Raw genomic sequence first — 17,095 nt, 5'->3', positions numbered from 1 at the left:
ACAACATTGAATACACCTGACGGGGGACGGAGTAGTGTTCCCAGCCACAGCATGCTAACTGAAAACATGCATTTTGTTTCAACAGCTTACCACTGCAAATGTGTAGACCCTTGGCTCACTAAAACCAAAAAAACCTGTCCCGTCTGCAAGCAGAAAGTTGTTCCTTCTCAAGGTGACTCAGACTCTGACACAGACAGCAGTCAAGAGGAAAACGAGGTGTCAGAGCACACGCCCTTGCTGAGACCTTTGGCTTCTGTCAGTGCTCAGTCATTTGGGGCTTTGTCGGAATCCCACTCTCATCAGAACATGACAGAGTCTTCAGACTATGAGGACGAGGACAACGAAGATACTGACAGCAGTGATGCAGAGAACGAGATCAACGAGCACAGTGTTGTGGTCCAGCTGCAGGCCAATGGGGACCGGGATTACAACATAGCCAACACGGTCTGACTTTTGGAGGTGACTGGTTGATTTATTTCCCTTGAAATGTTTACTTAGGTATGTAATTTGATTTTTTGCTCCCTTTAGAGGTTTCTGTAGAATTAACTTATTTTCTAGCGTTCTAGTTTAATCAGATTACTGAAACAGGCTTTTGATCGGTACTTATCTGCAGGAGTGTGCTTCCTTTCACTAATAACAGACTGGTGCTGTCACTCAGGCATCAAATGAGCTCTTTGGGGATGAAATTTAGCCAAAACATTAAAAAAAAATCTCAATATAGCTTGCAGTTAAGACATAGATCACAGTATGCAAATGTTTTGTGCTTTACACATGAAGTCAGTCCTGCAGCCATCTAGCTCAAGCTAAGCCAACTCTCACCTCCACAAACAGTTACAAGTAGGTTGAGTTGGAATGTGTATTTTGGTGTTCCTTCAGATCGCCATCATTAGTGAGATGCAACAAAGTAACTTAGTATTTTTCCTTCTGTCACCACAAACTCTGAAGCTGTTTTTTGCTTTCCTATTCCCAAGTAGTCTGATCCTGATAGGAAAGTCTATAACTAGTGCAGATTTTAAGTTTTTTTTTTTAAGGGTTTAATACTATAGTGTTATGTACAAATTTGAATCAACAGTGAAGGTAATGTCTCTGGACTTTACTTACTGGATTTCAGTATCCTTAAGGGTTTTGTGATCAAAGCAAAAGAAAACGCTGCATAAAAATACCAAACTTAAGCAACTATTAACTCAGATCATATACCTCTTAATAAAGAGCATCTTATGCTAACTAGCCCTGCGAAACTATGTACAGAGAGATTGTTCAAGTATTGAATTCGAAAATAAGTGCTTATGTTTAACAGAACTAATGTATTGAAACAATGTATTATGAAAAAGTAAATTATATTATATATCACTGTAACTATATGTAGAAAATATAGACTTCTGTATAATCAAGACGCTAAGAATTTTTATACAGCCTTGTATGAGAGGTATTTGAATGTTAATAAACATGTTTTCCACTTTAAGAATAAGTAGATGTTTGTTCTGCTGTGCTACTACTTACCACATTAGCCTTATTTACATGCCCAGTACTGTAAAACTAAAGGGATAATGACTGAGATCCAATCAACACACATCACTTAGAACGTTGTATAGTGTGATGCTACCAGCATTTAGGTTAATCCATGAAAACACTAAAACCACAGCCAAAAATCATTCCAAAAATTAAGTGTATATTATGGCAATGATATAAACTATGTGCATCTTTGCAATAGACATACCTACCAACATGGGAAACTACATAAAATCATGTTGTAGAATAATAAATACAATATAAATAACAAGCCTTTTATTAAAAAATATGCATTTTTAAGCAAATTTAACACTAGGGAGAAATTTCACTTTCTGAATTATTTTTATTTAAAGAAATTTTCATAATCCGCAAAACCCATAACCTCCAAGTGTTCACTTTCAAAAGTAAAAGGTTGAATTCAGTATGTACTGTCTGGATATTACCTTATCCTGAGAAGGAGGACATCTACAGATTTACCAGGGTGGTTAAGCAGAGGTTGGAATGTGGCGTAACTGTATGACCCTGGTCTTTTTAAACCTGTTCTATAGTGTGTAACTCTGTATTAGATATGGTATTCTTTTATTAGTTATTAACCCAAAATTCAGATGAAGGACATGGTTTAAGTTTTTCTGGATCAATTTTTTTTTTGAAATTTCAAATTAACTTTAGTTGTAAAAAAAAAAAAAATGTGTGCAGTGTCTTAACAGCATTGGCTAGGACTGTTACTTGTTCTTTTAATATCTATTTGAAATCTTCTATAATTTCAGTGTATGGATTAAGTTTTTTGAATAGGAGAGCAAATAAAATTTAATTTTTTTCTGATTATAAAAGTAATGTTATTGAAAACATTGCAATCAAAATAGTCACCTGGAAACTGAGCCCAGGCAGAAACGTGTGTGCATCTACCACCTTCATAAGTATAAGTACTATGTCAGCAGATGCTATACATTACACTTTATGCTCCCTGTCCCCCAGCATCCACTGGTGACCATGTTCTTGTGTCATTCCTCAATGACCATTCTGTCCTGGGGACACAAAATTCTGTGTCCAACCCATACCTCTGGTGCTGCCAAGTGTACTTGTCCTAAGTAATGCCATGTGATGAGACATCTGATACACTAAGGTGTACAGCTCTATTTCCTCATGCTGAACTCACTAAGTGTGAAGCAAAGTCTGCATGTATATATTTCCAAAAGTGTTCTTCTTTTGAAACTGCAGGCCATGTAATCACCACACCTAGTCACAATTTTTCATCTGCCCAACCATCTTTTATTCTTAACAGGAATCTTAACAGAACAATAAGCTGATACCAGGTTTTTATCATTTCACAACTACTAGGGTGTGTTTAATTACCAAACTAGTCAAGTCCTGACACCCCATATGTACAGATTTAGAACTAAAGCCTGACAACTTGTCAGAGAAAAAGCTTTCCTATGTACAGTATTTTATTTTAAGTAAAGAAGAGATTATCCTCTCCCAATATACTTTCTCTCTCAAGGACAGCATGCAGATCTGACTTTGATATCTGGTGACTACTTCGTGGATGCATGGAATCTCCCAGGGTAGATCCCTAGAAGCCAGAACTGACCCTGTAACAAGCTCCCCAGTTTCACTTAGATCCTCTAACTTTTGAACATCTACCATTGTAAGTTTCTGCTTGACATTACATGGTAGTAGTGATTTATCTAAAAAGTCCAAAATTTACATCTTCATTAAACTTTAGTACATTTTAGGGAATTTACAATCTCCAGGCTTAGACTGTTTTGCCATGGTCGTCAGACATGTTGCTCCAAAGCTAGAGAATGCAAAAGCATCCCAATTCTCTTAAATGCTGTCAAAGTAACATCTTCTGCTCATAGGATGGAGAGTCCCAGCTGGCAGATTTTCCATCCTGCCAGCACATGTCATGTGAAGTCACATGACATTTCAACAGAGTCCACAATATTGCAACCCTTTTCAGTACTGAAGCCTCTTACTGCTTATTAGATTTCACATCTGGAGACCTATAGAGGAAAATGTTTTCCAGCAGATAAGTCAGTTTTCCTCACACAGCATGAGGACATCAGCCCAAAATGACTAAAGCCATTTTTTAATAGATCGAAGCTTATTACAACGAAATGCCTAGGTACTTAATTTAATGTTTGCAGCAGACTCTGGCTTATTCTCTTTATTCCCATCATGTTGAAAATCAACTGTAACAGTAAGCCGACAATTTACATAAATAACAGGAGTCTAGAGTATTTGGTTGGAATAAATTTATTTCATCTGTCTGTAAACAAGGTGTTTAATAGTTATGGCATTTTTTTAAATGCATATTAAATCAGATGAGTTAGACTGTATCCCAGATGTAACAAAGTGCAGGGAAAGAAATGGACAAATCAGCAACAAGATTTGTTTTAAATCTGTACATTATCCACAAGGCCCAAACAATAGAAGCAAATACTAGAATGTCCCTAAAGTAGTGCCATTCGAAAGAAACCCTTAATAGGTCAGTTAAAATCCATCTCACAATAGCAACAGTTCATTTTAACAATAGTATGGCACAGAATACATATGAAAAAATTCATCACAAGACAGCCAAGTCCACAATAATGCAACTTCATATAAAAACTCAAGCTGCAAATAAAAATTGGTCCTATGAAGAACAAACTGGACACACTCCAGATGGTTATGTTGGGAGACCTAATGTCCATAATGGCAGCCTTTTACAGTTTTACTAAAACAAGTAGAGCTGGTGTGCAAAGAAAAAGACAGGAACAACAATGTGAGCTATTGCGGTGATGGAATGTCCCTGGGGGTATGTCAGTGTGGTTACTGTGAGGTCGTGGGAGGAGTGCCTTTTGCTCTTGTTTTGCAGTTGCACTCTGCACATGTCCTGCAGACACTGTGAAGAGATTTGTCTACTCAAGTGCAACCACAATACTAAAAGCAAACTACTGCAGCTCTCAACAGCTCGTCAACAAAGGGGATATTAATTGGTTAAATAAACCAGGCACTGCATAAAAGAGGATGGAAGCAAACCAAATCCCTTATGTGCAAAGGGAGGGCAAGAGAAAAGAGGAGTGAAGGAGAGATGCATGCACTTTCTCCTCCCAACCATGCGCTACAAAAGGAAGACTAAGTGAGCCAAGTAAAGCTCAAAGTGCTGAAAAGACATTGATCAAATTAGAGATTGTACAACCGGCACCTTGCTTAATATTAACTTATTTTAGTAATCAATATCCCATTAATTGCTGAGACAAAGTGATGCCCAACTTGGCATGCCCCTCCCCCCAATTTCAAGGTATCATGCAAATCATTATTGTGCTGCAATTATGTTGCCAGTAGGGGTTGGTTACATACAGTGGTTAACTGACAAATGATCATTGGGCAAACAGGAACCATGACATTAGAAAGTAGGTAAAGAAAACTAGCTACCATCTATCTAGTCTGGTAGCAGATGACCACAATTGGGGTGGCGATGCAGACAGCTGCTAGGTAGATGGGGAGAGGCTGCTTACATATCAGACCTCCTCAGGTAGAAAGCGAGCTCATAGGCTTTCTTGTTAAGTGTGCCTCCGTGGACACCTTCCTTTCCCATGACTATAACCAAGGCTGGAGTACACAGGGAAACAAAACAAAAGTGAACAGCATTACTTAAGGAGGGGCGGGCAGAAAGAAAGACACCTTTCCCCACCAACAGAGGGATACACAGGAGACACAGGTTCATACCCCATCACCCTGCATTGCTAATAAAATTTCCAGAATTAAGACTTAAGCTTACCGCTAGGAAAGTTTAAGAGCAATTTCCCCTAATACTTAACAGTCTGCCTAGCAGCTAGAACCCAGAGTCTCTCAAGTATTTTGCCATTGAGTATGCCTTCTTATTCAATCCGCCTCCATGGACCCCTTCTTTTCCCATTACAAAGACCAAGACTGAAAGAGAAAGAAGAAAAGTGTTTCAAAAGAAGTGTTAATCAAGAAAGTCACATAAGTTTTAGCAGACAGATCCCTGATTAATAAGTTGACATTAAGTTAGTTTCCCATGAGCTGTCAAGCACTGAGGGCAAGTAGGTCTCCAGATGGGGACTTTCCAATCAGTGATACACCAAGAACAGAACATGGTAACTAGTACTGCAATACGGAACCCCATCTGCAGCAGCCTGATTCTACACAGTTATCTTTACACTGGTTAAGGAAAAAAAGTGACCATTTATCTTTCACTTCAGGACAAAAATTCTGGTTGATATGACAAACATGTATGCCCCAAAAATATAAACTTAAAAAACTTTGGTATGTATTCACAAATTCTCCCCATATTTAAGGTTTCCTAAGTAGAAACTACTAAGTCATACAAGTGACACTGTAAATATGAATAGACATATCACTTCCAGAGGAAAATGAAAAACAAATTTTAAACAGCTTTTTAGTTTCATTCAGAAGAGGCCAAATTAACAGAAGTTAAGTTTTATGCATACTGATATCCTCACTCTGCTAGTCTTGTTTTTAAATGAGTCTAAATCCTGAAATAGACTATTTCTAACTAATACCAGCTTCTTTTATGATGCCATAGTGTGCAGGTATATGTCACAGTTCACACTCATTGCCACTAGATGTCAGTGTGGTTCTGTGGTATGAAAATCTAGGGTTTCCTAATCACGTGGTTGATTGACAGCTAATGTTGAGAGATGTCTACTATTTCAAAGTCATCTCATTTCCCTATAAATAAATACTCAAACATCAACTCACACCAAAATAAGAGAAGCTTGTAGGGCAATCACAGGCAGCTGGCAGGACCAGGGCATTACACTACAGTGCAGTGCCAGTCTCTTCGCACGGAAGAGTTGCTCTGACCTGTGACATGCTGACATGCTAAGTCTGCCAACTGAGGCTGTGGGAGTCCTGTTTATTTAAATATTTCTACAAGTTAATATCTAAATGTCCTTGCAAATCAATTATATGGCATAATAAACCTCAATTTCAAAATCTTTTTTTGAAAAAGAAAGATTTTTTTTTTAAGTGCAGTTATCTGCAGATATCAGAATTTTTGGACAAGTATAAACTAAACGTAGTTTCCTACTCTTCAGTAAATCTCAGACACACTTTAGTCTCTGGATATATTTTAATGAAAAGGACAACTCATTCTAAAAAACTCATCTAATTATTTCTCACTTCCTAAGCAATGTTCCTTAAAAAAAAAGAAGGAAAAAAAAAAAAAGAACCAATGTCAATCATGCTGCTTTATGATGAGCAAGCGAAAAAAGGACAAATGACTCAGAGGTAAAGCCTCACAGGGACGAAAATAAGCCAAACAATGGAAACTGCTCAACAACTGCACGCAGCACAGGACCATCATCTGATTTGTCCAGCGGCTGGAGAAAACTCTTCATTTTGAGTTTATGAAGAGCTGATACTAAACTACCTTTCAGAAGGAAGTCAGGATGACAGTGGCTCCGCTGCAAGGGCCACTGCTGTGACATGGGCAGACCTACAGCAGTGATTCCCTTCAGTGCTGGGCAGTCCAAGAAACCACCTTAACAGCCATTATGGACTAACTGTCATTCAAAATGCTAAAGAAACTGCTTATGAAGTTGTAATAAGGCATGCAATCTTTAACCACAAAAACACCTTGCTTACCTCTACCAGCTCTACCGACAGCGACGTTGTATGTTGGCTCGCCACCTTGACTCTTTGTCCGGATGTCCATTGTGCAGTCACCATCGACATATAGACTATCTCTGATCACTGAACACTTCTTTGCACCAAGAGTCAAACCGTTGGTAAAGAAGCCTTCCCGGTCTTTTCCTACAATCATATCTATTTCTACTGGCTGTCCCCCCAAAAGAGAAAAAGAAAAGGAGAAACATTAAGTTGTAGTGAATTCCTGTCAGGGCTTGATCTAACAGGAAAGACTGCTAGTTTATACTGCCACTACAAATCAGCCACATTTCACTAAGTAAAAATCAAGACAATGCCTCACAGGATTACATGTTTTATATCAGTTGGCTCTCTTTTGCAGTTCAGTGTGGTCTGCTAATAAAAACCAATCTATGCGAAGAATTTAAATAATGGGTAGTTGACATGAAACAAACTGCAATCTTAAAGAGTTATTTATAAACTGTATCAAGTCAGGTGGTGCTTTAAGGTGCTTATGTAATAATGGTAAAAATTCAGTTTCAAACTCTTTGAACAACAGCTTCTCTCTCACATTCGATCAGTTACTCCGGTCATGTTGCATCAAGTTCCTTGGAAAATCTCCGGAAATAAACCCTGAGCTTAGCAGACCTGTTCACTTCCCTGCATGGAATAGCTTGAAATACCCCTGATGGTAAGAACTTCCATCTCTAGACCTCAGTGCATTCCCAAATTCATATTTCCCTCCTATTTTTCTAGCCACTACTCCTTTTTCTCTCCAACTTCCGTTCCCCTCCCATCTCAGCAATCAGTTTTCCTTCTGGGCAAACGCAAAGAGGATTCTGTCCAGAACACCGCATTAGGCGATGGCAGAAGAAAAGAAAAGATGGAGGGAGACTGGGAGAGAAACTGAGGTAGCCACCAGACTCAGAAAGCAGAAACGTGCACTCCAACGTTCCAGGCTCGGGGAGGCGTCGCCCCCTAGAACTGCAGAGTCATAGCAGGCCCAGCCATACCCCAGCAGCTCCGCAACCCGCGCCAGGCAGCGGGAACTCGCACACAAAGACCAGCGGGCTGCAGGCAAAGTTGGCTACCAGAGGCCGATTCCCGCGAGGATCCCGGTCCAGTGCGGGCCCAGGAGACTCCCAAAGTGCCAGTACCGAGAACTGAGTGCTGCAGCCAGCTCTTAAGCCACGTTTAGCAAAAGAATAATTAGCACCCCCAATAAGGGACCTGGGTTCTGGCCCTAGATGGCAAGTGTGGGGCTGAGAAATCAAGGGCATGTCCCGTGCCGGACCCGATGCTGAGCCTTCGGCGGAAACAGCAGACAATGAGCGGTGCGGGAGGCTGGGCAGGCATCCCGAACCCGCGGCACCAGTCGGAACCTGCAGGTCCAGGGAGACAGGCGAGCAGCGGCGGGGCTGTGCGTCAGCCCTGCCGCACCGCTGGGGAGGGAGGCCCGCGGGAGACCAGCCCCCGCCCCGTCCCCTCCGGCCACCGAAACCCCCGGCCGCTGCCACCAGGGCTCAGTTGCGTAACCGGGATAACGGTGCAGCGACGGTCTGCTCGGGAGGAGAGTCGATGGCAGTTCGCCATCTTGGAGAATTAAAGGGAACCCGGGGCCAGAGCCGAGTCGAGATTCACGGACCCACCTACGTGGTCTGCGGCATTTGTTGCCAGCCGCCGAGGCCTGGGCACCGGGAGCCTACGCCAAGTCGCCTGGAGAACCGGGGCCCGGGCGCCAAGCGAGGGGCGGCCCGCGGGGACCCCTGCCCAGGCCCGCGCGCCCCGGCTGGCCCCCGCCCCCGCTGCGCCCGCGAAGGCGAGGCCACCTCGAGGCCGCCGGGCCCTGGGCACCGGCCGGGGATAGCGCTCCCGCCCCCGCCCGTGCCCCCTCCCCCATCCATCCCGGCGCCGACAGCGCGGGGGGCGCGGGGCGTCCCCGGCCTCGGCCTCCTCGGCCGAGCCCTGCACGGGGCGCGCCGCACACCTGCCGGCCCGGCCCCGCGCGCCCGCGGCCAGCTCGGCCGGAGCGCGCCGGCCCGCCGCGGGGCTCACCGTGATGCTCTGGAAGACGCCCCCGGCCGTGGCCGCCCAGACGTATTTGGCGTCGCAGTAGCCGACAATGGCGGCCTCCTGGCAGCAGCCATCGCACATCAGGTTGTCCACGTAGCTCTGCCACCCGGCCATCTTCAGCCCTTCGCACTGCAGCGGGGACGGCGGCAGCAGGCGCAGCGGCGGCGGCGGCGGCGACGCGGGAGGCGGGGCGGGGGCGGGGAGGAGGCGGCTCTGCGCAGGACCGCCCGCCCCCTCCCGGGCGGCGGGGACGCGGGCGCGGCGGCGAGGGGCGGCCCGCGGCGCGCCCGGCCACCCGCCCGGCCCGGCTGCGCGACCGGCGGCGGAGCTGCGTGGCGCTGGCGGCGGCGCTGGCTCCCCGGGTCCCCGGCTCCGGCTCCGGCTTCGGCCGCGGCGGCGCGCGTGCGTGCGATCCTTCCGCGGCGCGACCCCGGGCGCGGGCGGTGGGGCCGGAGGGGGAGCGGGCACGGAGGGCGAGGGCCGGGGGCGCGGAGGGATATCGCGGGCCACGGAGCCTCACGTGCGGCGGGGGCGCCGGGGCTCCGTGGCTTCTACGGCGTCGCACCCCGGGGACGCGGCGGAGTCCCCGCCGGTCTGGGCGCGCGGTGGCTCTGATGCGGAGCCCCGAGACTCGGCGTCGGGTGGCGGCGTTGCCCTGGTGACGGGATGCGGTGGGCGGAGGGGGGGGCGCTCGCTCGCTCTTTGTGGTGGGAGCGGCTGGTGGCTGGTCGTCCGCGCGCACCCGAGGCGTCCCCGAGGAGCCGCACTTTGCCTGGACCCTTTGCCCCGTGGCCTTAAGGCGTCCCCGGTGGCGCGCGGCTCCCAGGAACCTGGCTGAGCTGTGCAGAGCCTGCGCCGTGGCCTCTGGGTACCAGCGGCCTCGCGTTCCGCGGATTCTTGGCCCCAGGTGCCCACTTACTGTTGCTAAGCACGGTGTGGTCAACGTGCAGACGGTTGGCAACCGGGAAAGTTACTGGTGGTCGACGACGTGACGAAGATAGAAAGAAGGCTATCCAGGAAAGGGCCCGCGAGGCAGCCTTGCGTGACTTCTGTGTTAGAAGGGCAAAGGAGTCAGAGCATCCAACTCTGTATTTACTAGGCTTAGACTCCCCGCGTGCGCCCTCCTGCCGCCGTTAGTAACTTAGGACTTGACGTCCCACAATTAGATGTCCCACTACTCGGACTTCAGTTTGTACAAAAACGACCTGCCAAGTAAGGGAAAGAAGAAGAGACATAAGCGTTGATTCTCGACTTTAAAGTCATTGTGGAGGGCCACAATTTGTAGAATCATAGGGATGCAGTTCTGGAAAGGAAAGAACGTTGCTAAACAATCTAATTTGTTCTGAGGTTTTGAATATTTTCTGCATCCTTTGAAATGTTCTACTGCAGGGAGGAAAACAGTCCAGTAAGAGACATTCCAGGTTAGGCACCTGTCAGATTGAGACAGTGTATTTGCTGTTATCCTGAAGATACAGAACACCTGCTTGGTGTAAAATGTGAGTCAAAAGTGTTTCCTCTTCGCCGGTGCTTCCACCTGACTTAGTTACACTTATTCATTCGTGTTTGCCTTTTGTGGTGGTTGTTGATGGCTTTGATTCTTGTTTCTTAGCCTGAAAGTTAATGTTGGCATCACTGTGCTAATAACATGGATCTGCTCATCAGGCTGTGTCTTTAGGATTTATGCTCTTCATTTATGTATGTTCTAATCCAATAAATGTAAACAGTAAAAAAAAAAAAGATAAAATGATAGAAAAGAAGACCTGATGATGACTTAAAGAAGTTTGTGGAAGTTGAGTTTTATTCTTTGATATACTCAGAAGTTAAGATTTTATTTCTAGACTTTGTTATCACAGAGTTGGAAATAATTGCATTTCATAATTACATTATTGGCTTTAAATAGTAAAAGGATTAGATTAACTGAATTTTGGGAAATTCCTATCTCAAAAGATCCTAAAACACATCTATTGAGGAAAGCATCCTTAAAAATTTAGAATTCCTGTCATTTTTTTATATATTTCAAGATACAGAAATGCATTTTAATTAGCTTTCTTTTCCTACATAGTGTTATTTTTCCAGAATTGAGTAGCTATAGAAATTGAGTAGCTATAGAAATATATATTCTAGGTAACAGATTAGCTGGATTTCACAGTTCAGATTCTTAGGTTATATATTCTAAGAGTCCATTTACTGTCTTTTTTCGGACTATGGTAAACTCATTCATTCTGTGCTTATTTTCTTTAGAACTAGCATGTCACCTTATTTTTCATTTGTATAAAATGATCTGTTACTGTCCTATTTACCTATTGCTTATCATATACATTTCAAAAAAGTATTAAGACTTCAGTTTATACAAAAAGAGGTAGAATACTGACTTTTAGGAGTAATGCTGTAGGTTAAATCCAAAGGAATACTGATATGGCAAGGAGGGGAGGAATTACCAACTTGTATCTTTCTCTACTTTTTTTTCTGGGTAACTGGTCCCTAGAGCAATAATAGCAGTGTCTGGACAGAAATCTAGAAAAGCTGTGGCTCTGTTGGTGGTACAGATATCCAGAATGATGTGCCATGATGTGCATTTTAAATTTGGAGTAAGCTACTATGCATTCTTTCCAAAATTCCTTTATTCTTATTGGATTAAACAATCTGTGGAAAACTTCATTCTTGAATGTACAAGTCAAGCAGTGACTGAGCCATCTCAGCCCATAAACAAATCATTTGATGTCTTAGCAAAACACCAACCAGAAGTTAAGTTGTCGTTCATACGTACTCAACTTGGTAAATATTGGAGTGTAAAGCTATACAGAGTAATGACTCAATTATAAAAACCATAACTAAGTAAAGCCATGGTTACCTAAAATTTTCACCTCCACACTTTATTTTTGGAAAAGCAGATTTACCATGAAAGTAGTATCACAATGATCAAAAAAAATTAGAAATGGTGTGCTGTGGCTTATGCATGTAATCCCAACCAGCCAGGAGGCTGAGGAAAGAGATGAGTTTGAGGCCAGCCTGGCCAACAGCATGAGACCCTGTGGAAGGAAGGGAAGAGGGAGGGGAGAAGCAGAAGAGAAAGAAAAATTAGGATGCAGAGAAAAATCACCTTAATCCCACAAGCTAATATAAATGTCATCTTTTGTACATTTTCACTCATCGTTTTGTTTACGATTTTTACCATAAAGAACAAGGAATACCCAGAATTCTGGATTTTTCGATTTTACACTGAATCCACCCATTAGGTCTCAGCTCTTAGAATGTACTCATTTAACCTCTGAACATTCCTACATTGTCTCATGCATAAGCTTTCAGGGGATACTTCACATTCAAATCATAACAGTATCACGTCTCTCTCTTTTTTTTTTCAGAGAGAAAGAGAGAATTTTTAAATATTTATTTTTCAGTTTTCAGTGGACACAACATCTTTATTTTTTATGTGGTGCTGAGGATCGAACTCAGCGCCCTGCGCATGCCAGGCAAGCGCGTTACCGCTTGAGCCACATCCCCAACCCTCACATCTCTTTTAATTTTAAACATTTAGCTGGGTATATGACAGTGTTTCATTTGGCTTTAATTCACATGCTCCCAGTGACAAAGGGAACATCTGTGTCATGTTTGTTGCTCATGTAGATACATTTTTTTATGAAGTGCTTGTAAAAACCTTTTCCCCTGTTTGTCATGTTTAGGACTGCAGTAGTCCACTGAATGGATATGTTGCCCTGATTGAAATATCAGTTAAGAAATAATCAAAAGAAAACTTAGTTATCCCTTAAACATTTTTCTAAAAGCAAGATTTAAAATATCAAAGATGGCACTTAATTTTTCTAATGTGATAGGCATCATTGGTTAGCTTATCTGGCATGCACTTTTCTTCTTTGCTAACACAATCATAAGTTTTGGGGGGAATAACAAATCTGCTTCAAAATATTCTGCAAATGCCCTTCCAGCTCGGGTGCTCATCTTAGATGTCTAGTGAGCTAGAACAGAAATTTCTTGGTGGAAAGATATATTTCCCCTAACATCTAGATAGATACAGATGTGAAGGACGGTTCAGGTATAGGCCTCCTGCCCTTGACCTGTCCTCCCCCTTGTCTGGATGTGCTGCAGCACTGGGGAAGGACAGCAGTTTGGAACTGTCCTGAGTGGTGTGGAGCAGGAGGGTAGAGAGGGCCCATTAGCTCCAGGGGCTTTGCTGGCCTTACAATGCCCACCCAGACTCTGCACTGGAGAAGTAAACCCCGTGTTCAGTTAAGCTACCATCATCAGCCTACAAGTGTCACCAGGTCCTGCCCTCACCAGAACACCAACTGTCCACCCAGCTCAGAACCTGAGAATTCTGAATTATCTAGTACAAGTCCCTAAGCACTTGAGGAAATTCTTTTTATTTATTGCATTGCTATTTTAATTGACCAAATTGATCACGTCAGAGAAAATTGCTCCATTAATTCCGTGACAGTAATACATTAAATAGTGCCCCCAGAGGCATTGAGGGTTTTTGTACTTTCTTAAATGTCATACTGACTGATAGAGAATCCCCCAAGAAGTCTGACTCATTTTCTCTGATTTACCACATGCAGAAAGGAGATTTGGGGATCACATATGGAGCATTTCAATCAAGAAAGTCACACTTGAATTTGAGAAATCTTTGTGGAATGTGAGGGGGAAGGGCGGAAAGCCTGTGCAGACATGGGTCTGCCTGTTATCTGATGTCTGAGAGAAATGCAGGCCCTCCCTCAAACTCCCAAAGAGAGAGTGCATCTCAATTCTCTTCATTTCATCCAGGAAGACAAACAATAACATTTAATTAAGTAGCTGTTGCCCTTAAAGTGTATTAAAATTAAAGCTTTTAAAATGTTTTGCTTTTCTCCAAAATGCTCAGCTGTCACTTCTAGGGAAAATTGTCTCTAGGTCCTCAAATATATGGATGAGCAGAGAACCCGGAGGATAAATTGACTGATGGATGTGTTGCATTTAAAAATGACTTTCAGAGTGTAGTTTAGGTGTTTTAAAGCGTACTTTGATACTTGGAAGAAGGTCAACACCACCACCCACTGCAGTATCCTAATTCTTATTGAAAAAATCCATTCTTCTTCATGGATAGCAGATATTCCTTATATCTACTAAGATATTCCTTATGGTATCAGCATATTTCAAACCACATAGCAAGGTTGGGCTGTTGCTCCATCCAGCTGTACCTGTCCCTGTGCACTAAGGATAACAAAAGAAGATTGTGCATCTGATTTAAAGTATAGGCAGGGAAATAATGCCCACGACTTCTCAGGCAGCGTAGCCTGGCTATCAGATGTGACCTATGGGCACTAGGTGGAGTCTAATTGCATAACCACGAGGTCACCATCGCGGCCAGTAAGCACTCAGGGTCGGAGGTTGAGGGTACAGCACCATAAAGAAAGGAGGCTGACAGAAAAGATCAAACTGTTAAACCCTAAGAAATGCAAGGACTGAATTTTGATTTTCAAAATCATGAAGAGAAGATAAGCTACAGACTCACTCTTCCAAACAAAAACAGCCCATAGAATAGGGAATATCTTCACAAAACAGAAATCTGATAAACTATTCATTCAGAATGCAAAATGTGTCGAATAAAATCCAATATGAAAGAGTAGTCACTTGTAAGTAAAGTGGGCAAAGACTTGAGTAGACTCTCTTTATAGAAGAGATTACAAGGCCAGTGAAGGAAAGGACAATCAATCTTGTACCCATTAGAATGACTTATTTAAAAGATAATAAGTGTTATTGATGATGTGGGAAAATTGGAACCCTTGCTTTCCAATAGGGTGGTTCCTGAAAAAAATTAAGAATAGAATTACCATATCCATTCATAAATTCCTATTCTGGGCATATATGAGAAAGAACCAAGGGCAAGAACTCAAATATTGTACATCCATGTCCACAGCAGCACTGTTCACGGTCACCATAGGTAGAGTAACCCAGGTACCCCGGCCGCAGCGCATACGTGCCCTGGAAAGTGAGTTGGTCCTGGAAGGAGGCTCTGACTCATGCAGAGACTTGATCACCTTGGAGGATTTTGTGCTGAGTGACATGGCCAGTCACAGATGGACAGAAACCTTGAGATTCTGCTTGCACCAGGTACCCAGAGTGGTCGACACTATAGAAACAAAGTGGCACCTGGGGTCAGGAACAAGGGGAAACTGTTACTGCTTAATGCACACAGTTTCCGTTTGAAAAGATGAGGAGTGGTGGTGAAGAACCGAAATAATGTGACTTAATGGGCTGGACTCTCCAAACTGTCCACTTAAAAATAATTAAGAGAGTAAATTTTATGTGTATCTCACCACAAGTAAAACTTAAAGGTACAATACAATGAGGTGTCACACATATTTGTCAGAACAGCAAAAACTAAAAATAAGATCTTGTTAAAACCAGAACACCACACTCAGCGCTGCTATTAGGAGTGTAAAATAGTATAATCATAAAAAAATAAGATGATGTGATTATTTTGGATTGCTGTTAGCAGTATCTACTAAAAGTTACCTGTATGCAAACCTAAAGATCGCATAATTCCACTCCTAAATGTACATCCAAGTAAAAAAAAACACGCCTTCCCCCAAAGACCACAGAACGTTCGCTGCACAATTCATAATGGCCCCAACCTGGAAACCTTCCAGATGCCCATCAGCAGTGGAATGGATGAATGAATTACGCTGTGTCCACATGATGGGCTCTTGGCCAGCAATGAGGATGCACACAGCCGTGGGTATTTCCAATAGTATGGTCAATCCCCACACATTTAAGCCCAAAGGGCTCAATCTTTTGGATGGATTGTTTTAAGGGTGCCCTGTGATGCTGCTATTAGTCCAGTCTTGATCCAGGTGCTGACTGCAGGGATTTCTCTGGAAATTCGTCAAGTTCCAGACTCACAATTGGTGTACTTTTCTTTCAAAAGAAAACAATTTAAACACAGCACTTCTGTGTGAGAGAGAGCACTGACTGAAAAACTCATTCCAAGATTTGTATACAAATGCAAAGGACCAAAAATAATCAAGACAATCTAGGAGAACAACAAAATTGGAGCCTGTGGGCTGTCAGAGCACAGTGCCTGACATTGGTGCAAGGATGGGTCTGCAGGGCCCTGGAGCAGAATAGATCCTGCAGACATGGCCTGAGCTTCTTCAGTACAGAGGTCAAGGTAGTGAGGGTGGGTGCAGGTATGGGAGAAAGTTATTTTTTTTAATTGATGGGAAATTTTAACATCTATGCAAAAAGTGAACCTCTACCCTTATGTCTGTTTCTGAAAAAGTTGTCTCAGAATCGATCCTATTCTGTGTATAAGTACCAACAGTGTGAAGCTCTCAGGAGAAGAATCATGGTTGACTTTGAATTAGGCAAATAATTCTTAAACAGTACACGACAATTATGAGCCAACAAGGAAGAAATTGACTTTAAAAATTAAACCTTATCAAATTTTTAGAATTTCTGTTTTTTATAACTGGAACTCTCATACACTGAAAATGGAAATGCAAAATAGTACAATCTTTTGGGAAACAACTTGGAAGTTTCTTAAAAATTTAAGCATATCCCTAGCATGTGACCCAGGTGGTGTTCTAGGTGTTTACCAAGGAGTCTTAAAATCATATGTCTACACAAACTTGAAAAAAAATATTCTTGGAGCTTTATCTATAATAGCAAAAAACTGGTAAAATTAGTAAATGTCCACTAGTAGATATGGAATATCCATATAATGTGATAGCATTCAGCAATAAAAGAAAACACATTTTGATACCTTTGACAACAATGCATCTCAAAATCATTGTGATACATGAAAGAAGCCAGACACACCCTAAACCCCCCATCCAAGAAAGAAAAAGGAAAGAGTCCATGCTCACAGGACGGAGGCTACAGTCTGCGTGAGCACCACCATAGC

The 17,095-nt window shown here is 43.1% G+C and overlaps 2 protein-coding genes across 5 annotated transcripts in view; one reads left to right on the top strand and one right to left on the bottom strand.

Moving 5' to 3' along the window:
• The window catches only part of Rnf13 (ring finger protein 13), a 115,062-nt gene extending 112,764 nt beyond the window's left edge, over positions 1-2,298 (top strand). For all 4 annotated transcript variants that reach the window (XM_026379869.2, XM_026379872.2, XM_026379871.2 and 1 more), the window contains one exon: positions 86-2,298. In XM_026379869.2, coding sequence (XP_026235654.1) covers positions 86-450 — 365 coding nt within the window. In that variant the 3' untranslated portion in view covers positions 451-2,298. The remainder of the gene's footprint in view (positions 1-85) is intronic.
• Positions 2,299-3,747: 1,449 nt separating this feature from the next.
• On the bottom strand, positions 3,748-9,381 carry Pfn2 (profilin 2). The gene is made up of 3 exons (XM_026379874.2): positions 9,181-9,381; positions 7,126-7,318; positions 3,748-5,424 (listed from the first exon to the last, which is right to left on the bottom strand). Exons 1-3 carry the CDS (start codon positions 9,310-9,312, stop codon positions 5,327-5,329), a joined length of 423 nt encoding a protein of 140 aa, XP_026235659.2. The 5' UTR covers positions 9,313-9,381; the 3' UTR covers positions 3,748-5,326.
• Positions 9,382-17,095: the final 7,714 nt, after the last annotated feature.

Source organism: Urocitellus parryii, chromosome 2 (assembly GCF_045843805.1).
Source record: "Urocitellus parryii isolate mUroPar1 chromosome 2, mUroPar1.hap1, whole genome shotgun sequence".
Lineage (NCBI taxonomy): Eukaryota > Metazoa > Chordata > Mammalia > Rodentia > Sciuridae > Urocitellus > Urocitellus parryii.
Note: the sequence above shows the minus strand (reverse complement) of the source record. Positions and strands in the feature narration are given on the sequence as shown.